At 47.9% G+C, this 21,413-nt stretch overlaps 1 protein-coding gene across 5 annotated transcripts in view; it reads left to right on the plus strand.

Annotated features, from left to right (window-relative positions):
- The first annotated feature begins 110 nt into the window (after positions 1 to 110).
- ASCC1 (activating signal cointegrator 1 complex subunit 1) overlaps positions 111 to 21,413 on the plus strand; it is a 40,736-nt gene continuing 19,433 nt past the window's right edge. For 3 of the 5 annotated variants that reach the window (XR_004842335.1, XR_004842334.1, XM_035896668.1), the window contains exons 1-7: positions 1,160 to 1,271; positions 2,504 to 2,603; positions 3,507 to 3,604; positions 5,059 to 5,237; positions 12,463 to 12,599; positions 14,773 to 14,892; positions 19,482 to 19,606. Coding sequence is in view for 3 of the 5 variants with exons in the window: in XM_035896668.1 (XP_035752561.1) it covers positions 1,160 to 1,271; positions 2,504 to 2,603; positions 3,507 to 3,604; positions 5,059 to 5,237; positions 12,463 to 12,599; positions 14,773 to 14,892; positions 19,482 to 19,606 (871 nt within the window). In the remaining 2 variants the exon portion in view is untranslated. Of the gene's footprint in view, positions 408 to 1,146; positions 1,272 to 2,503; positions 2,604 to 3,506; positions 3,605 to 5,058; positions 5,238 to 12,462; positions 12,600 to 14,772; positions 14,893 to 19,481; positions 19,607 to 21,413 lie in introns of those variants that run through there. The other 2 variants (XM_035896669.1, XM_009641178.2) reach the window with 2 other exon arrangements.

Below are 21,413 nucleotides of genomic sequence, written 5' to 3' on the forward strand. Positions count from 1 at the left end.
TAACCGCCGGTTGCTCCTGAGATTTTTCAAGTTCTCTGTCACGGAATTGTGACGCCAGCTCTGCAATTTAAAACCAGAAAAAGCAAGCCTGAGGGGGAATAAACAACCAACCAAACAACCCCCCCTCACAGCAGGGTGTTTTTCACGGCTTATTCCCCCTTCCTCCGCGCCGCCGGTCACATCCGCGCCTCTTCCCTTCAGCCGCGGGAATTCCTTGTTATTTCAGTGGAAGTTCAGGTGGTTGTGAGCCCTTTCAGCAGGTGGGGCTTCAATCGAGGGGAAAAGCATTGACCTTCTGAGCCCTGATGTCGCGCTCCGTGTCAATAAATCCAGCTTAGGATAAATTCATCTTCGTAGGCCAGCTCTTCATTTATTTTTTTTTTCCCCCCGTCCAGGGTCTGTAGCAGGTGAATTTTTTTGCTGGAGGCTTTGTTTTCCAAGTAACAGAAATTTCTCTTCTAAACTCAAGTCAAACACCTCCAACATCAACAATTTCAGTGAACATAGCAATTTAAGTACTGAAGATGTGAAGTCTCTGGCAGGGGACTCGCTCGTTCTTTGGGTCGCCCTGTTGCTTTCGCACCACTAAGCGTTCTCTGCCGTAAAAAGTTTAACTCGGTGCGCTCTCTTTCCAAGACCCTTTTGGAATAACGCAGGGAGCGCATTGTTTCCCTATCCCAGATGCCTTCTGAGCAGATCCGGGGAACCGGGTTTGCTTGTGAAGAGGTCTTTTGAAAAGGTTTGCCCTTTAGGGGGCTCTTTGGTTGTCAGCCATGGAAAATAGTTACGGATCAGTTGCTGCTGACCTCCCTGCAGGAACAAAAAACCCAATGCTTCGTTACGTATCTTATGTTGCTTAAATTTCTTGGTTTTACCTGATTGTGCTTTACAAGATGACAAAGAGCATCTTTTTAAGTTCTCATAAAATTAGTCTTTGTATGAGTGGCGTAAGGTTTGAGAAGGTATTGCCTTTCAGAAATTGCTCATATATTTATAGGAGGAGTAATTGCTCTCCTGGAGGTACAGACCTCCCTCTTTACTGCTGAGCCCATCAGGACTCCCCTGATGCCTCTTATCCATGAGGAGATATTGAAATTTACCTTCCCTTGGCGCAAGTTAGCAAAGCTGTCTTTGCTTTTGCATTAGGAGGAGGAGGAGGATGGACGTTCTGCGGCCCACCCTGATAAGGATCGGGGAGCGAGTATACAGGAAAAATCTCATTCGAGAGCAGGCCTGCCAGCTCGAGGAGGAGGAGGATGATTTCTGTGCAGGTAAAGAGTGCAGTGTGAGGGTTAACTGTATTGCTGGCAGGACGTGCTACAGGTGAAAGCATCAACACCAGGGACCCAGGGAGTTCTTGGTGTTCTCTCTGATGTCTTTATGTGCTGAAGGACCTGCCCGTCCAGTGGAGTAAGGTGTTCAAGAAAGGAGAAAAATGCTTTGTGTCGGTCCCTGATGATTGTGCTGACCAAAGAGTGGAACGTAATCCCGGTTACCGAATGTGGGTTTGGGTGACTCTGCTGCTGACTGTTGGTTCACCTGCTGGCCATGAAAGATCTCCAGTAAAAAGGGAAAACAAATTAGCTCTGTAGATCTGTTTTCTCTGGGTTCCTGAAGTGCCTTTCTTTTCACTAGTGTGATTATTTGCAGATACGGCAGATATGGCAGGAGCGGCATCCTCTGTCCTTGCAAGGTTTGCCCCTCGAAGAATTGGCCTCTTGGCTTTTGCAAGGTGCTACCTATTTTGGGCGCAAAATTCTTCTTGTTCTGATGTGTTTTGCTTTATTTTTCTGCCTGCATATTTGTTGTAGTTCTGCAGGAGTTGTGGGCACAGGAAAGTTCAGCTGTTATTTCTCAGATGGAAAGGGTTGTGGCTGTTGTGTCCTGTTTCTCCCTCCACCCTGCCTTTCAGTGTGTTGAACGAAGCTTTAATAAGGTGCTTGCCACCCAAATTCATCCCTGTATGTGTTGGAGAGGAAATAGAAACCATGGCCTCTTTCTGCGAATCACGTTCGGTCCCAATGGGCACGACTGAATGGCCCATGGGTGAAAGATGCAGCTATTCCTGTGCCGAGGGCATGAGAATTTCTCTGTTTTCCAAAATACTGTACCTGAAGCCTTGAACCAAAGCTATCCTCCATTTTATTTGTATTCTTCTGTGACTTTAAATTCTCGCTTGAGTCTCTGAAGGGGCTGGTGGCTTCCACCCTGCTGGGAGAAGAGGCCATTCCCACTGGGTAGTTGCACAACTTCCAGCTGAGAGAAAACCTGGGCTGTAACTGCTGTTTTCCTACGCCTCCCAGCCCGGAGGATTTAGAAGCAGTCATTATGTTTTCCGGAGCTGGTAGTAAGGTGGAATAAAAAGCAGTTAGCTCCAATAGAGGGGAGTCCATTTCTTCCTTTATTTCACCTTGGGAGAAGCCAGCTGCGAGGCTCTTGTCCTACATAAAGCACTGCCAGAATTTACAGAGGTCGTACAAGGTCTGTTGTTTTTTCCTGGTAGGCCCCAGTGACTGTGCAGACGAACCCTGTGATGCCTTTGTGGTGGAAGAGACCGAGAAAGGCTTCCAGTGCAGAGTGGAGGTTCCCAGCCCCTTATACAAGTGAGCCCGTGTGTTTCTGGTTTATTTGAATTGCCGCTGGCCGGGGAAGAGGTTGAGCGCAGAATACTTTTTTTGGGGTCAGGGTAAGTGCCAGATCTCCGGTTAGGTGGATGTGGATTTTAGCATTTGGGAAGGGAAAGCTGGCAATGCCTTTCTAGTGCAGTCGGGCCACGCTTGACTCTGAGCCTTCCCTGTGACAGAGACAGCAGGTGGTGCTTTCTTGCTGGCAGGAGAGTTTTTGAGCATCTCTTCCCTTGAACATAAAAGCAGCAGGAAGGGTGGGAGAAGAGGAGGAAGAACTGGGGCGAGCAGCCTGGCAGGGGGAGTTTGTGAAAGCTTTGAGAGAAGGCGCACGCGGCTGGAATTGACTATTGACTCCAGTCCGATGTTTACTGGGAAGCCTGTAGTGTTCAAAGCTTCATCTAGTTATTTTTGACAGTTTTATTGGTTGAAACGTTTTACTGAAATGTAGAGAAGGAAAGGTGCTCTGTTGTGTGTTTGGCTGCTGGTAAATGACTACCTTGAGCAAAGCAAAAAGCAGAAAAAGAGCCCTTAGTTCTTCATCAGCTGGGGTAATGGGAAAAAGGGATAACCCAGCTAACGAGGAGGCTGTGGCAGGGTGTGCTGGGCAGAGCTGTCATGGACCGACTGACTTATTTTAGCTTAAGCCAAGTGTGAGCCATGGCTCAACATCATCCCATGCTCCTAGGCTGGTCACCTGCGGAGCCCCGTGAGAAGCCTCTGTGCCTGGACTGGGTCCTGCGCATGAGGCTGAGAGTGTGCATCCCTTTAGCATGGAGATACCGAATCTGGGGGGACCCAGCTGCCTGTGGCATGGACACTTGATGGAGAGTGGCCCAGCAGTGCTGTGTGAGTGACTCTCCTGTGCTTTTATGCCTCCAGGTACATCATTGGGAAGAAAGGGGAAACAAAGAAGAGACTAGAAACAGAGACTCGAACCTCCATCAGCATTCCCAAGCCTGGAGTCGAAGGAGAAATTGGTGAGCTTTTAACATGCACAAAATCAGTGTTCTCTCATCAGTGCTTGCACGGACGCGATTTGCGTGGGGTGGGGGCATTGGCAGTGTTTTTCCTTTAATTTCTGCTTCTGGCATGGCACTGACCCAATTTATGGCCCTTGGAAAATCACTTCACTTTTCTCCTGAGTTTATTTTCCCTGTCTATAGATCCTTATAAAGCAGTGTAAGGTTTTTTTTGGGAAAAAAAATTATCTATTTCAAGTCTATGAATAGTCTCACTAAAGTTAATTCTGGGCCTTAAATGACTGGTTTGAGGACGTTGGGGCTGAATGTGTTGGGGGTTTTAATGTTGGTTAGTTTTTAAATTAATACCGTTGTCAATAATGAGCTGCAGTATACATCCAGAAGAAATACCATGTTGTATATTCATGCATGAAATAAACTTCAGCACCTGCTTTAATATGAGAAGTGTTTTGATGACGTTGCTGGCTTTCTGGTGTTGTCACTTGATCCTGACAGTGAGAGCAAGCTTTCTTGTACCGTATGTTCCTTCTCATCACTTCCAGTGACTTAAAAAGAAAGGAGGCGTTGCTCATAAGGGCTGGCCTGTGCAGATTTCTGCCTGAGTGGGTATCTGGAGGGTCCCTTACCCACGCTCAGGTGATAACTGGCACGATGTACGGTTACGTTCGTGACAGAGCTGTGAGGAGTAAGTGACAGGGGGATCCAACTGCCATGCTGCAGAGGACCGTGGTGGTACTTCTCAAGAAGTGGGTCTTGACTTCTTCCTGAGAACCGTGAAGGACTATTAGGAAGGTTGAGAGATGCTGAAAACAAGTAATAATAGGAAGCCAAGAAAATTTTGCTCCTTGCTGTTCTTTCCTTTCAAGCTCAAGTGTTCTCTGTTTGGTGCCTTGAAGTGGATGCACAAACGATATAGGCCATCTTGATCTCTGATAGATTTTCTTTTCTTTTTCACTTTGACTGCCTTTATGAAAACTTGAAATAATGCTCTAGAAATCTGAAGAGCCACTGAAGTGATAGACTCTTAGTTACTGGTTTTTTAGGCACTCGGAGCTGACTTTCTTGAGAGCAGAGGGATACTTTTGCTGGCATCATCCTGTCTTTACAGAGGGAAGCGCAGCCGTGTCAGGCATTTTAAGTCAAGCAGGGCGTCTGGCGAGATTTCTCTGTGCACAGTCGGGGGTTCTAATTCCTATCGCTTCTTCAGTGAGCCTGGGGCTAACAGTGGAGGGGTGCTGTTGTGCAGGTTTTTTTAATTGCCTCCCAGTGTCTCCTGGGTGAAATATTCTTCACAATATCTTCCAATATTGATATTTCAAAGTGCACGGATAAATATCGTGTAAAATCGTGATCCATTTAATTACTCTTCTATTTTGCATGGGCATGGGTGTCAGTAGTCTCACTGTGTAGCTTCACAGAAACCAGACAGGTATTGCTTTGTTTCCTTGTAGTGATTACAGGGCAGCATCGCAGCGGTGTCATCTCTGCCCGAACGCGGATCGATGTTCTCCTGGACAGCTTCCGTAAGAAGCAGCCCTTCACACACTTCCTGTCCTTCGCTCTCAACCAGCCTGCCGTCCAGGAGAAGTTCCTGCAGTTCAAGGAGGAAGTGTTGGAGAAATGCTCGCAGGTCAGGATTCACGTGAGAATTAAAATTGAGTGGCACCCTTCAGCAGAGTGCCATTTCATTTATTGAGATAGCTTTTTGGTGTTTACCTTGCAGGCCTTATTCTATTCTGTTTCCTAGGAATATATTTTTAACAGGCCTTTTACTTCAGTTGCCGGATCTGCTGTGAATTTGTTGAGTGCTGTTGTGAAATCTTCTGGAAAGTGGAATGGCTTACTTAGTAAATTGTTAGTAAAATATTTTCTTCTCCTTAGAGATTTTTCCTAGGTGGGAGGATATCTAAGATTCAAAAGAGGGTTGGGTTTTTTTGTTTTTAATAGAAAAGCCACTAAATAATGCAGTGGACCTTTCTACATTTTATGCAATTTCTACATAACCGTGAAACCAGGTAGGAATTCACAAGTTTGCTGCTGCTTCTATTTCACTTTTCTTTTGGTTACTGACACTGAAGGAAGATGGGTGTCATTACCGGAGCTGAGCGAGAAATGACTTGGTAGCACATGCCATCCTGCAAATATAATTGCTTCCCTTTTTCCCCGTGAGACTCTGTGCTGACAGCCGTCCTTCCTTGCCTTCAGATCTTACACTGAGAGCAGCGGGAAATAGGCATAGGGAAACAAGGAACAGAATTAAGTGAAAGCCGTGTATTCCCTGGTTTATTTTAGCGTGCTTCTAGTTTGGCAGAAGTGGTCTGTCAATGCACAGGGCCAGGCTGAGAGAGGGAATGGTATTATTAAACTGCCATGTCCTCAGAGTGCTGGGAGGACATCTCCAGGCAAGAGAGAAGAGTTCCTCTTTGTGGGTGCTGCAGGTTAGATTGCATACACACAGCAGGCTTTTGTGGGCTGCTATTACTACCTTCACGTCCATTGCTTCTGCTTGTGCCTTTCAAGGGGAAAACATAATCTTGCAGATAGCACAGCTGAAGAAATTTAGTTCCCTGTGTCTTCATGCTGTGGGCATGAATTATCTGATATCTGGGGAGATAGGAGCTCTTGCTCAAGTTTTCGTGGTCACTTGCATGTCAATTGTCTTATTTCTAAGAGCAGAACTGAGCTGCTTTTGCCATCTTGTCTTTCCTGGCTGTTCTGATTTAAGTCCCTCTTCTCCACCCAGCTACCTATTTCACAGACATCTTAGGAGTTTTCTATCACTCAGGTTTCCACCTGATGTTTAATACAACTGAAATTGGCCAACAGATCCAGGGATTAGCAACCAGTGCAGTGCCATGAGCACCCTTTCCTCGGGCTAGGAAGATATCACTCTCTCCATCATCTATCCCCATTAGCCAGTGGCAGCTGCCTTTATTAAAGCTTTTCTTTATTAAAGGAAAGCCCTGAAGACACAGGAATGGAAACAGCCTGAGAAAGCGCTAGCTGGACAGAGTGTTGGACCTCGGGCCAGCGTCAGTGGTGGCCTGGCTTCCTCTGTTGGTTTCTAGTTCCAGGCTTTGGGGGGACACACCGAAGTTACAGGCAGAGAAGCAGCTCTTCGGGGGGTTGGTAACTCTGGCACAGGGTTCTGGTAGTGGCTGTTGAAGCTATTGGCCCTGGACTGAGACTGCTGCTTTCAGTCTGGTGTTTCTCTTGCCCTTTATCTGCCTCTAACTGGGCTTATGGCTGTTAGAGTCCTTTCACTTGATCTGCCTCGAGCTGTCGGTCCTTTCAGACACGGCTGGCCCTGCCCTGCTTGAAGTCTTGGCATCCAGGACTCTGTTCATCTGATCTTCCTCCTCCCTCTAGCTGTCTGCCAGCAGGTCCTGTGGATCTCTCTTCTCCCTCCCTGTGGACAGCAACCCCTAGATCTGCCTGCTGCGCAGGGCGGTAACCTCAGTGTCGTCCCCTACACCTTGACGGGTTCTGGCTTCCAGGCTGTCTCAGTGTCAGGTGAATCCTTTCAGTGTCACACCTCTACGATGTAGACTTTTTAATTTGTCTTTGCAGCTAATGCTGCCATCCGCATGTTCATCCTGTGTTTTTATTCCTGCAACACTCTGGCCTCACACAGGACTCGCTCTTCTCCTTGTAGAGCACTCACTTTTCCTGCCTGCTGCTTCGGTCACATCTCTGCAGTCCTGCATTAGCCCAGCCTCTGCTGGTGATCTTACTTGCTCTCCAGACCACCCCCTGATCTGTCTCTGTCACACTGTTCATCTCTTGCTTGCTTCTAAGTATCAGTTTGCATCCCTGGGTAGGCAGGGAGGTCTGCCATCCACTTAGAAACATTTTCATAAATGTATCTTGGGGCTTTTCCCAGTGTTGACGGTCACATTCAGAAGGAGCTGCCTGGGAACATGGGCAAACCTTTGCATGCTCCTTGTCCTAGAAAGCCACAGGAACCATGCTTGGTCAGAGGAGTGCTGAGACCACTGCTGACCAAGCCAGTCATGTTAATTTTTCCTCCTCCTGCCTGACCTTCTGTCTCTCCCATAGTGTTTTTGTTCTGTGTCTGGATGGCACCAAGTCCTGTAAGGTTCTGTTTCATGGTTGGGGATCCTGCAGCGTGGGTCTGCGTGTGGGAACGCATTTCAGCCTAACAGCTACTTCTGGCTTTTGGTAACCTGGGACTTGAACTGTGCTCAGAACCAGCACCCAGACATGAATCCTTCTAATACCAGTAATAGCAATATCTCCGAGAAAGCGCGGCGCTCGAGACATAGCATGCCTTTTGCTGCTGCCGAGTCATCGAGGTGCTTTCAGGAATCTCCCAAAACAGTGACAGCTGAAGCTGCCCTGCAGCAGGACATATCTATGGGTGCAGGCAGAAGGTCTGGGGCTGTAGTTCCTGTTACGCCGTGTGGGCACGAGGTGCCCCAGCCTGGGAGCTGCAGCGTCATGTTAGCACTGCTCAGTGCTCTGTGCCTCTTGGGAGGGCCTGAAATGTTCCTGGTACTGCTTACATCAGCTCTAGAGTTTCCATTTTTAGTTTGAAATGTGGAATTTGGTCAGTGGCAGATATTTGGGGGTTTGCATATGTTAGCCTAGGATTATATGGTGCTTTATTTTTCTGCCCTTCCTTCTCCTGGTATTAGCAAAAGCATTTCTAGACATATTGCTGCCTGTTAGTTCAAGGAGTATATTGCAACCCCGTATGTCTCTCAATCACTCCGCCAGCCGGTAATGCCACTGTAATACCACTTTATCTCACAGCAGGGTCTGCTAGAAAGCACATCAGTAATGAAAAACAGTAATTCAAAACGGTGCCACGCAGAGCAGCAAGAGAGCTTATAGATTTGTCCAAAGCAATAGGATTTCTCAGGATACTTGGAAAAATCGGAATAGGTTTCAATGACAGAAGCGGTGCGTTTCTCTTCCTGTTGCAATTTGCTGGTGCGAAACATTGCAGAATTAGGTAAGCTCCAGTCTTTGAATGAAGCTTGGTAATAACGGTGAGGAAGGGGAAGGACCAGGTGTGCATGTGTGAGGATTTCTTCTGGCCATTGAGCATTTGCGAGTGACTCTATTCCTCTCTGAAGCAGTTACCATGACAACCATTCATTTCTATTTTATAGCATAGGGTTATGTTAGTGGGTATATGCTTTCTAACTTCTTTTTTTTTTTTTTTCATCTTTAAGACCTCTTTTTTAAGATTAACCTTGTATTGAGATACGGAATACTTCAGGTGTCATTCACACTATTGTATGGCCAGGGCAGCCAGGCAGTGAAGCAGGGCTGAGAAGAGACTCTTTTGAGGTTAATTTAATAGAAATGTGGGGAAGTGGCTCACCTGGACAGGCTCATTACTGATGTGGTGCAGTGGGAGGTCCAGATCACTGGATGACCTTGCAAGTCTCCTCGCACAGTCGTGGAGGTGTCGGAGTGAGGAGGACTGAAACGTCTGTCTGAGTATGCAGGTGGAAAAGGGAAGAGACTTTGCAGGAATATTGCCGTGAAAAATCACAGTTGGGTCTTTCAGAGCTGTGCAAACGCAGCATTTGCAGTCTTAACAGGCTGCAGATGTAGCACGGAAAAGAAATATGATTGCTGTAATATATTGCAACCTGTAAATATCAAACATTGCTAACGAGATATTATACCTCGGAGTGGAAGGGACAGAGAATGGGCGGGGTTTTTCAGCCTGCAGCCCTTCAGTCGGTTCTGAGGAAATGCTGTTTTTCTGGCTTGCTCCTTTGTGTGTGGATCAGGGTGGGAGAGGGCATATAGCTGGCATGCAGTATCCTGCTATTAAGAAAAAAAACCCACAAAGCTGTCTGCAAATATCGGAAGCTCTTAAGACAGTAGAGAGGACGCAGCCAGAGAGGAAGAGCTAAGGAGTTTGATCCTTTGCCTTGTCACGTAGAAGGCCTGAAGTGTGTTGTGGCTATGAGTTCCCTTCTACAGGGTCTTAGATTTGGAGGAACAATGTGTTTGGGCTTTGCAAAGACAGGTGAAGACTCCAGATAAAACCCTTTCTGTGTTCCTTCTAAAGGAGGAGAGCAAAGGTAGAAGTCTAAGTAGCAGGAGGGAGGGAAAAAAAGAATTTTTAAAGCTGAGTGGAAATGAGCTGTTGTTGTTCTGACCGTGACAGGGCAGTGTCAGGGAGAGGCATAACCTAAAATGGACAACCATCACATATGGATGGTGCGCAAAGGGGATATTCTTCCTGCCTCTCACTACATCCCTAGAGAACCCAAGTTGGACCAGAAAATTTTTAGAGAAATTATAGAGTCTGGTTTATGTGTTTGTGTCTGCCAGTGAGTTCCTGCAAACATGCTGCTTTCAGATTCCCCTGTAGACTATGGGGATTCCCTGCTGCGACACCTCGCCTCCCCTAATCTGGTGCTCTGCTTTCATTAGGGCTTGAAGCCACCGCTTGCCACAAGCCACTGTGACTCATGCCATGAGGAGTGCCCACCTTCCACTGCATGGGGAAGGAAACTGGTTAAAGAGGAGCTTGTTGCCGAGAGGCACTTGGAGAGCGTGGTTTAGATCCTGGTGGATCCCCATGCCCATCTCCAATGCTTAGTCTAGGCCCTGCTCTTACAGTTGTAGCTTACCCTGAGGGGATTCCTTAGGTATTTGGAAGATGTCCCTAAAGCCCCAGAATCGTTGACAGAATTGTGCCTCTTGGGCTCATCCTCCCTGGATGAGAATGTGGTTTTTCCTCAGAGTAGTTATGAACATGTATTTCTAGGCTCTACGTTGCTGTGGTCTGGCCCTGCTGGTCAGATTGCAGAGGGCTCACAACCACTGGACGGGGCAGCTTCCCATGAGGCAACATGGTGGTTGCTGATAGCATATCATAATCTGGGCTTAGAAAAAGTAGGGTTCAAGCTTTTTTGCATCTTGGCGAGCAGCATCCAGCCATGAACTAAGACACCCGCAGAAACGTTGCCTGCTCCAGAGCAGAGATGCTGCCTCTGACGTAGCATCTATTTTATGCGTGGGAGAAGTGGGATCTGCTGGCCTGCAAAAGAGTAGGGGTGTAAGCAGGGTTTTTAGGAGCTGTCTGAAATACTAGGGAGTAAACCAGGAAGATTATCTAGGTCTTGGCCTGTTCCCTGTGTGCTGCTCTTCCCTGCTAATCTCCCCAGCAGCGGTAGCGTGGCTTGTGGAGGTGACGTGCCATCACTTTGTCAGCTATCAGCCCACACTCAGGTGTTGGAAAGCTCAGGGAAAAACGCTGCTTTTGGGGCAGGTTGATGTTTAACAGTACAAGTTGTGCTGGGGCAGAAAATGAGGGTAGGGCTTTTGCTTTCTGACCTGCAAACTACTTTCTCGTTACTGTACATCATCTGTGCGCAACTGTGGGAGTGACATCGGCTGGTTGTCCAAGGTGAGGACAAATCGAACATTCTCCCAGTTTCTGTTACCCGAGCTGTTGTTTTGTGATGGGCCAAATATCCTCTGGCTACAGATACCATTGGAGAAAAAAAAGCTGACGGAGAGAAATCATGTCCTGTCGTGCAGGTTAACAGCAGTGTGAATTAAAGGAAGCCAAAAAGGCTTTTACTGCAGAGAGGAGAAGGTGGGGAGAAGTGAGATGGAGCCGTCCCTCTTCCCTCTGCTCCCGATGTGCCTGACATAGTTAGCCTGTGCTTGTTTTGGGCTGCTGCACGGTGCTGAGGTTCGCAGCCTGCTTTGCCACTACTAGCATGGTACGATTTGGGGGTTCGGTCAGCAATAAAGTAATTAGCAGCAGTGGAAGGTATGTACATGCTCTCTCTCTTCTGGGGACCACCGCACTCTGCCAGCCTACGGCTGCTGGAGCAAGCCCCTGGCCTCTGTGTTGCTGGCTGGCTTGTCTCTAGTCCAGCCCATAAGCAATGGAAGGCGGTACACGTCGGGAGCCCTCATTAGACATGACAAATGCTGAGTGAGATGTGGGGCGTTAAATTCTGACGGGCTGAGATACTGCGGTGTTTAAACGGCTGAAAGGTTTTATTTCAAACTCTGAAGCACAGCTAGAAACTTCAAAGCCGTCATTCTCAGTCGGTGGACTTTTTTCAGACAGGGAAAGGCTTCGGTGGCCTGGCAAGTGGTGTTGGCTTCTTCTGGAGTTAAAAGTGGAGGTTACTTAATGTGCTGAATGGGAAATGGCCGCTAAGTGGAAATAATTGTTTTAATATGGGTGTGTTAACCATCCTTGAGGTATTTTTATAAATATCCTAGAACAAAAGAGCATGTTTTTTAAAGCTGAATGTAACCACTGCTCCACCTGGGAACAGTTCTTCCCCAGCAACAACACGTAACTCTTCTTATAAAGGGAATTTAAACTTAATTCATCTTGGCAAACTACAGGACACATGGGAACAAGAAAAATGTAATTATCAGAGCTGGTATTAGCTGTGCTTGTGTTGTGAGGTGCAACCTGTGTTTAGACAGGATTTAGAGACCATTTAGAGCTTGCCACTACAGCTGGTTCCAGCTTTATTGCACAAAAAAATGGACTTAAGTTTTAAATCTGTGCTGACTTGTGTTGAGCTTGTTGCTGATGGCAGCTGCCGCTTTGACAGCTGTGGAAGGTTCCTGTTGAATCCCCGTACGAGTGAGTGCTGCTGTTCCTGGGTCCTGAGTTAGAGCCTGCCGTAACGAGCTTCCCGGCTGCTGTTCAGCAGCTCCGATGAAAAGGCAGGCAGGGAGCGTGTGTGCAGCGGGGGGCTGCGCCTCGCCTGCCAGGCTGAGCTCGCTTGCTTGGTACCTGCTCTCTGTAGTATTTATCCCTCTGATGGAGTTGTGTGTGTGTGTGTATGAGATGAGACAACTATGTATGATTGATTGATTTGTAGGATCACGGGGTGAGCAGCAGCCTGTTCCAGAACCCTGCAAAGCTTCACCTGACTCTTGGGACGCTGGTACTTCTGAACGAGCAAGAGATCCAGAAAGCATGTGACCTCCTACGGCGATGCAAAGAGGACTTTGTGGAGTAAGTGATAAAAAAGGGATGTCATCACCAAGGGTACGAGTGGGGGAAAAGCAGCAAGCTGTCTTTGACAAGGGACAGTGAAGAGAAAAGTGGCTCAATAGTCTACCTCAATTCTAGAAATTTATAAAAAGGCTGAAACATTTCAAATGGGAGCAGTAGAAGTCACCAAGCAGTCACAAAGAGTCTTAACAGCATCTTGCAGCTCAGCTCAAACCCTCAGCATTCCCCCAAAACTCGCTCTACTTACTTCTTTTTCTAACATGTGTCCCTGTTATTTTTTTGTGGGCAATTTCTGCTGTTGTGCCCTGCCTGCTGCAGAGGGAGGGACGAGCTCCATTACCTGCGCGCATTGCCTGCGGTGGGCTCTGGCACTGCTGCTTCCCTCCTGCCTCAGAGCAGATGCTGAGGTGTCCTTGACATGCATTTCTTGATGCGGGGAGCTGTGTGCACAGGGAAGCCGGCATGAGCCGCGCGAGTAATCAGTGCTGCTCCAGGACCGGGGCTTTCTGGCTGCCTGTTAACACTGAGCTGCAGATGTTAAGGCTTTAACTGCAATGGTGGTTGAATGAGACTGTAATTAGCTTATCTCTGTTGAGCTTAGAAATTGGAGATGGCCTGAGGGATTGATTTGTTTATTTATTTCTGCAAAGCCTTTGCACATAGAGCACGGATTCTTGATTTTTAAAAATTTATTTATTTATTTATTGCCTCCCTGCGTGAAGAATCAGCCCTGCCATGCCAGCTAGTATCTGTGGGAATTAATGCATGGCCAAAATTCATACCTCTGCCTTTAAAAACGACAGCTCCAGTTGTTCAGCTGTTGAACAGAAATGCAAGTGCGTTTCCAGGGGAAGGCTCTGCCTGCAGTACTTGGAAAGTGCCAGCTTCCTCATAAGTGGATTGGACAGAGGCAGACAAAATCTTTACCCTCTGTTTCCTTCAGTGGAGGGGCAATCAACATTTGAATGTAACCTTTAGGTTATTTCCCCTGCCATACACAAATAAATATACATTGAATATTAATGTAGGATGCCTCCCACCCACATAAACCTTCATTAGCGATCTTTTCTAAATGCAGGCAGTGCCATGTGAAGGTAAATGTGCCCTTCTTGACCCTTTTTAGAATACATGGCCTCCAATACTCTTGGTCTCACCTGCATGACAGTGTACTTGTGCTGTTTTCCTCCCAGTATCTTCACTGGGAGGGGAACTCGCGCTCTCCTTATTCCACCTGGGAAGCTTTGCCGAGAATCTCAAAAGCAGTCTCTAGGGCAGGCTGAACAGAAGTGAGCAAGGTTAGAGCAAAGTCACGCTCGCGTTGTTAACTCGTGTTTATTACTTCTGCCTGCCCAGACACTCCCTGTACTTTCCACGAGACCTCGGCGTTAAATGAGACAACAGCACTTACTCACAGGGAGGCAGCGCGTTTGGAAGCAGATACGCTTCACAGTGTGTTTGCAGGTGTGGGAGTGCGTATTATATCCTGCAAGCGTGTTCGGTTTCGCCTTCCTGCAAGAGTAGCTGGAGCTGATTTTAAAACAGCTCTTTTTACTTCCAGCGTTTGTAAGTGGACGTTGAAACATACTTAAAACTGCATTCTGTATCGAGGACTTTTCCCAGCGAAAATCAATGGGCTGGAGGCTTTGTGTCACCATGGCTCTCTTCACAGGGAAGACAGGAGCTTCTCTGGAATGAGAATTTGTTCCATTTTATTGCTGATGGGTTTTCTGGAATATAAATGGAGATCTCTGCGTTGAGATGGCCTCTGAACACTGACAGGTTGACTTAATGTGTGTCTAAACCACTGAATGTATGAGTAAATGTTTTTACAGTATTTCTTGAGATGATGAGACAATGGCAGCTGTAGCCTTTTGAGCTTTAGAAATTAGGGAGCCTTTTTTGTGTTTTGGGTTTTTTTCAGTGCAAACAACCTGAAAGGTACGGGAAAGAAAAGAACTTCTCAGTGGAGTTCGCTGCCTCGTATGGTCTGTGTAGCATTTAAGTCCCGCTTAAACTCAAAGTTGTGTTTAATTATAGCAAAAAATGTATTTTATGTCATTCCCTTAGTAAACCCACATACTTAGCGTGTGCATGAGGAGTACTGTGCATTGTATTTCAAAAGCAGGTGCAATGTTTTGCTTTTTAACACGAGGGATTTCATTTTTCATTTTAGCCAAATTGCTGGAGGCAAGCCCCTGACCGTGGAGGTGGCAGGAGTGGAGTACATGAACGATGACCCCGCCATGACGGATGTCCTTTATGCCAAAGTCCACATGAAGGATGGCTCGGACAGGTGAGTTCCCCATGCTCCTTTCTTGCTTTTCTCCTCGATGTGCCGTGGCAGCAGTAGCGGTGTGCCAGAGAAACCCTCTGCCATCTGAAGCTGGTGGGTACTGCTAGCAGTCCTTGGGCCAGCAGTCAGGAAGATGAAGTCATTCTTGCTTCCTAAACCGGTTAAGGCAGTGAAGTGTTTGCTCTTTAAATCAGTCACTGGTGGTGCGGCTGAAAGATGTCATTTGTTTCTGTAGCAGTCTGTCAGATTGAATAATGGTGTCGTGGCTTGTGCGGTGATAAGATGGCCAAGGAGATACTCCTGAGACAACTTAGAAGGCAGGACAGCTTGGCCTCTGCTGTCTAGTTCCCACCTGCAACCCAGATTAATCTGGACAGCCTGGCATATTCTGCAGTGCTTAATTATTCTTAAAACCCAGTTACACCAGAAGGTCCTCAGAAAAGCATGACTTGGCTACAGAGTTGGGTTTTGTGTCTGTAAGCAGCCTGGAACAGGCGCTGGGTGTGAAATGTCTTCTGAGCTGCTGGTGTGAGATCTCGAAGCCTGGTTGGTGTCAATGCGTGTGTTTGTGCTGTTCTCCACCGTGGCTGATGGCTTTAGCTCTACAAACGGCGCTGCCCGGGATGTGGTGGTGTCTGGACAACCTTCCTCCATCTCGTTTTTGACAAGTACGTCACGAATGGCAGCACTGTCTTTTCTCTTAGTGCTTTCTGGAAGACTGGGGAAATGTAGGAGCTGCTGTACTCTGTGCTGCTGCTTGTGAGATGGGTGCGGAAGGGGATAGAGGAGTAGCCAAAATAGCTTTAGCCTTCTCTCCCTGAGCCTTAGCCTTCTCTTTTTCTGGCAGTGCTGCCCTTTTGTGTCTGTTCCCGTTGCTAGAGGACAGCAGGAGCTAGCAGGCAAGCACGGAGCAGTGCAGCTGGAGGAGGGAGGCTGTGAGCAGGGACTGGCTCAGGGAAGACAGGACGTGTTCTGGCATCTCCTTTCCCCGAGGGCTGAGGAGACAAGGGGGAGGGGGGCTGCTTAAAACCGCACTTCGGAGGCTGTGTTGAAGTAAGAGATCGGAAGTAGGATAAGGAAATGGGTGGGAAAATGAAAATGTAACAATTGCTGGGAGGCAGTAGGAATTGAAAACTTTTCCTCTTCTCGGCTCTTCCACTTTGAAGTCTGTCCTACCCTTAAGGAGGTGAGATAAAACAAACAGGGTGGGTGGAGAACGAGGACAAGCTAGAGATCAGCCAGGAGACAGAAGTGCAAGGAAGAAACAAGGCAGAAGCACTCAGAAAGACGAGATGGAGGCAGACACTGCATGATCCAAATGCTCTTTGGTGGGTTTATTGTAGAAAGCGTCCGAAGTGTCAGCTCTGAGAGCTGAGGTAGGGGCTTCTTTTCTCCTGAGTCACTGATCATCTCTGAGGTGCAGTGCTTGCTCATCTGCTTGCATCTGAAAATAAGTCTGCAACCTGAGGAGCTGGTAGAGAAATCCTGTAGAGCGTAAGTAGGGCCTGAAGTGAAACAGTGATGTCTGCTGGCGTCTGGAGACAGCTTGAATTGTCAGTGGTCTGTGGTCTGCTTCAGATGCCAGCCTCATCCATTTTGCTGAGAACTCACTTAGCCATAATGCTAACAGAAAATGCTGTTGTGCATTAGGGGTGGCAGAGCTGATTTTGGCAGGGGAGAGAAATGAGGTCTTCAAATCCACCTTGCCTTGAAACTGAAAATGACCCCCACCTGCCCCCCTGAGAAAGGGCTGATGATGAACCTCTGTCCTTCACAGAGATCTATTAGATGAGGTTTTGACCAAACCTAGATCTTGTGCTTTGCATGGCACCCGGAGGCTGCCAGACTTCTTTTCCACAGCACTTTTTTTTGCTTTTTGCATAGTGGCGTGGTCAGAAAGGGCCAAGCGATTTTAAGTTTTTATCCTTGGCCCGGGCCGATCCTGCCCTCACCTGCAAATTAATTCATCTGGCACTTCTCCCCTAATATAGTTCCTTAACTGTTAGCAAGCAGCCAGAAAACATTTAGCTTTGCAGAGGGGAAAGAAGATATTTTTGTGTTGATGGAGAGCAGTGAAAGCTTCTTTTGCTTCCTTTGAGATTCCAGCAGACACAGATTCCGCAGACACAGTCCAACAACAAACCGTGATTATAAAGAGGGGACAAATGGAGATCCCTCCAGAAAACTCTGCTTCATTTTCTGGTCTGCTGGACAGATCATTGCCGAGCAGCTCATGCACCTCTTGCCTGCTAAAGCCCGCTGCGCTTTGCTCAAGGAAATGGGGAAAGGAGGTAGAAAGCAGAGTTTCTCAGCTGCAAAGCCAATACTAGAAGAGAGCGGCAGCCACGTGGTTTGCTGTGCTGGATCCGACTGCTGCAGCCTGCATTTAAAGAGAGGTGTGTGCCTTCCTGTCTCATGCAAGATGTCTTGTTAGCTCTGTGTAGTTCCTGGCATGGCTGAGGGGTGGAGTTCCTTCCTGATCTTTGGATGATCTTGATCAGCTTAAGCTATAAAGGAGGAGATTTGATTTACCCTGACTTAGCTTGCATAACTGCAGACAGAATTAGGGGTTGGCAGGCCCTTCTGCACATATAATGGCTCAGACTGAGAGAGGGATCGTGCTCTGATGCCTCCCACATGGCAAATAATTTCCATTATAATTCATTCTAATTTGTTTTATTTCCTTGATTAACTTTATAACGTAATAAGGCACCATTTTCACTTGAGCTATTCTCTGTTAATTTGTTTTAGTATTGTCTGTAATGATATTCATTTAATCTTTGTCATTGCTAATTTTAAAAATCACTGATGTAAAGCCAGAAAGTGGTAGAAAACCATGACAATTGGTAGTTTGAGAGTCTTGAAATTGTCACATGGGGGCCAGCAGCCCGTGCAGGGCAGTACAAAACCGGCGGTGGGGGTAGGAGCTGACATCCGGAGCGTGGTAGCCCCGGGCTCTGGGGGCCAGCCTCAGAGAAGGCCACGCTCTGCCTCTCCTGCTGCAGCTGGGACGCCAAAGTGTGGGACCTGGTGGAGCAGAGAGCTGTCTAATCCCTTGGATGCAGCGAGAGAAGCCCAAATTCTTCTGCATAGAGTAATACCCCCTTGCCTTGTTTTCAGGGATGGGAAGCTCTTTTTCTAGCACATCCTTGCTGCTTTTGGTAAGGCTCAAGCACTGCAGAAATTTTGTGGGGGACAGAAGCAGCCTGGAAGTTCTTTCAGCTCTTTAGACATAGGATACATGAGCGCATTGCTCTGGTCACCTGCCTGCTCCTGCTGTCTGTCCTAGGACAGGTCTGCCTGCAGATCATAGAATCATAGAATGTTTGGGGTTGGAAGGGACCCCTAGAGGTCATCTAGTCCAACCCCCTGCAGTGAGCAGGGACACTGCTAACTAGATCAGGTTGCTCAGAGCCCCATCCAACCTGTCCTTGAATGTTTCCAGGGATGGGGCCTCCACCACCTCTCGGGGCAACCTGTTCGAGTGTTTTACCACTCTCATTGTAAAGAATTGCTTCCTTAGATCCAGTCTAAACCTACCCTGTTTTAGTTTAAAACCATCCCCCCTTGTCCTGACACAGCTGGCCCTACTAAAAAGATTGTCCCCCCCTTTCCTATAGACCCCCTTTAGGTATTGAAAGGCCGTAATCAGGTCTCCCTGCAGCCTTCTTTTCACCAGGCTGAACAAGTCCAACTCCCTCAGCCTGTCCTCATGAGAGGTGCTCCAGCCCTCGGATCATTTTAGTAGCCATCCTTCGCGCACGCTCCAACAGGTCCGTGTCCTTCTTGTGCTGAGGGCTCCAGAGCTGGACTCAGTACTCTAGGTGAGGTCTCACCAGGGCAGAGTAGAGGGGCAGAATCCCCTCCCTTGACCTGCTGGCCACGCTTCTCTCACCTCCCTCGACCTGCTGGCCACGCTTCTCTAGATCCCAGCAGACACGGCCGCTTTCGTCCCTGACCGAGGCCAGACAAGAAGGTGGCAATAAGTTCTGCTTGCTCAGTAGCTCTAAAGCTGGAGCGTTCACCAGGATCTGCTGTCTGGGTTTGTGCCCTATGTCACCACGTTCTGGGCTCTTCCAGAAATTAAGCCCCAGTGACTGGGTTGCTTATTTGGGACAGAGAGGGTTCGAGATCTGGCCCGGTGCACTGTCTGGGTTGCAGTCCCTGAGCAGAGCAGGTCCTCCAGGAGTCCAGGTGCCTAAGATCCCCCAGGGGTCTGCAGATTTTAGCATTTGTAAAGAGAGTCACATTGTGCTTTCTGGCAGTAGACAGATGCATCCTTCAAGTCCCAATAACACGTCGCTGCAAACAACCTCGCTGCTCTGCTAAATCTGCCCTTCTTCGTGGAGTATTTGCAGCAGAAGCAATCACTGAGAAAGCTTTGCAAAACAGCCAGAACTTTTTGCATTAGAGCTGAATCCTGATTACGCTGTTCACTTTCCATCAGAGACTCGCTCCCTTTCCTCCTGTGCGTGCAGAGACTTCATTTCACATACGCTGCCCTCCCTGGCTGAAAAGCAAAAAGCTGACAACGCAGGGGTTTCTCCTTGGTTTACGCTGATCTGTTCTTTCTGGTTTTGCCTTCCCAGATTGCAGCTGATTGCTGATCAACTGGTGGAAAGGTTCGTGGCCTCCGGCCTGATGCTTAAAGAATGGGATAGGGTGAAACTGCATGCTACAGTCATGAACACTCTCTTCAGGAAAGATCCAAGCGGTGCGTACCCCTCATCCTTACTGATAAATGCGTTTGAAGTAGCACCTCTGAATGGGGAATGCTTTTGTTGGCTTTTCTGTTCCTTTCTAAAAATGTTGTGATTTTTCTTAATCTCAAAAATACCTACAAGGTTGGAGGGGGGTGTGTCTAAATAAAACCCAGAAGAAAATGAAAAAGCAATCAGCAGAGCTGGAGAAGGCAGGCATGCTTTGAGCACTTTCTGGATCTTTTCTAAGATTCCACGTCATAGCTTCAGCAACGCTATCGCCCAGTAGCACTCACGAGATCTGGGCCCAAGAGAAATGCATTCAAGTACCATGTGAGGTCTTGGGCTCTCTGTGCCCCAACATTAAATTGAAATTCAGTAACGACTCGGTGTGCTGTGCTGACTTTTTAAGCAAGATGAAAACGTGATCCCCTTTGGTCAAGTTAAAGATTGCCCACTGGTTTAGGAACACGATCCCAGTGTCATTCTCGTTAAATCAGATTCAGACGGCTGCGAGGCTGAATGTGAGCTATTATGGCGTGTACAGTGTCTGCCCTCTCTGCCAGAAGATTGCCTGCTCCAGCAGTCTGTAGCATCATCCTTATCGCATTACTTTGTAAAGCAGCCTCAGATGCATTGCGTTTAGGGAGGGGCAGTCTATTTACAGCCTTGCTCTCCGTGTGCAAACATGCATATGCTCTGGCACTGGTGTGTAGTTTGCAAGCCTTTAGCAGCACCGCACTAAAGCTTTGCCTAGCTTTCTCTGGCGTAGCGGCCTCTGTGCAATGCCGATAGGCTATGCCGAGCATTCTCCCGTTACTGCCTCTGTGAGTCTCTGTACGGACAGCGATAACAGCAGATGGTTTGTGTCACGGTTTTCTGTGCACCCAGCGGCAGGCTGTGGGGATGACTGCTACTAAAGTCAGATAAGCGCTCAGGCGGTAGCAACCCTGAAAAGATGGGGCTTAGCGCTCTCAAACCGAGCCCTGAAAATTGGTGGAAATGTAAAGCCCAGAGTGCTGATGTGGCTCTCTGTTAGGGGAGGCGCACGGGCAGCCACGTCTGGCGTTACGAGTCTGTATTCCGAACAACCCCGTCAGGCATGTGAGGCATTCAGACACAATGGGGAGAGCATTACACAGATAGCCACAGAAGCCGCTTTATATTCAATACAGGATTTGAATAGTGTGCTAGGTGTGAGCGGGACTTCATCGTTAATGCTGGAGATGAAAAAGAAATACTGAATATATTCACCGAGTGAGGCAGAGGTCCTGTGGAAAGGACAGATCATGTACTTAGGGATTATATAAAAATCCAGACATGCTCTGCGGAAATGGATCTAAGACGTAGGCATTTGGCAGTTGCTATAGTCCTAGGTTGCTGTTCTTAATGCCTGTGTGTGTATGGCTGCGTGCCCGCCCTGCAGAAGCATACACGCCGCATGTATGTGCTTCCCAGAGCAGGCAGCAGAGGTTTGTGTAGGTGCTGCCCGGATCATGCCTGGCATTGTGCTTGCACACTCAGTCTGGTATTTGGTGCTGTTCCAGGCAACGCGAGCGCTCGCAGTGCTGACTCTCACCCTTGGCAGGATGTGGGATTAAAATCAGCCGGAGAGAAGCAGATGTGTTGCACATTGGCCATCGGCCCCACAGAATTGCCCTAGCAGTAGCTATGATTTAGGGTCTTTCCTCCAGGTAACGTAGGTGAGCCTGATAAAGGCACCGATTCCTGCGTATGCAGCCTTGTTCTCTTTTAAACCCAAAGTGGAAGTGTTCTTGCGCTAAGAACTGGGCAAAGATGGTTTATTAGCTGGCAGCTGAA

Source organism: Egretta garzetta, unplaced genomic scaffold (genome assembly GCF_000687185.1).
Source record: "Egretta garzetta isolate BGI_Z169 unplaced genomic scaffold, ASM68718v1 scaffold536, whole genome shotgun sequence".
NCBI classification, from domain to species: Eukaryota; Metazoa; Chordata; class Aves; order Pelecaniformes; family Ardeidae; genus Egretta; species Egretta garzetta.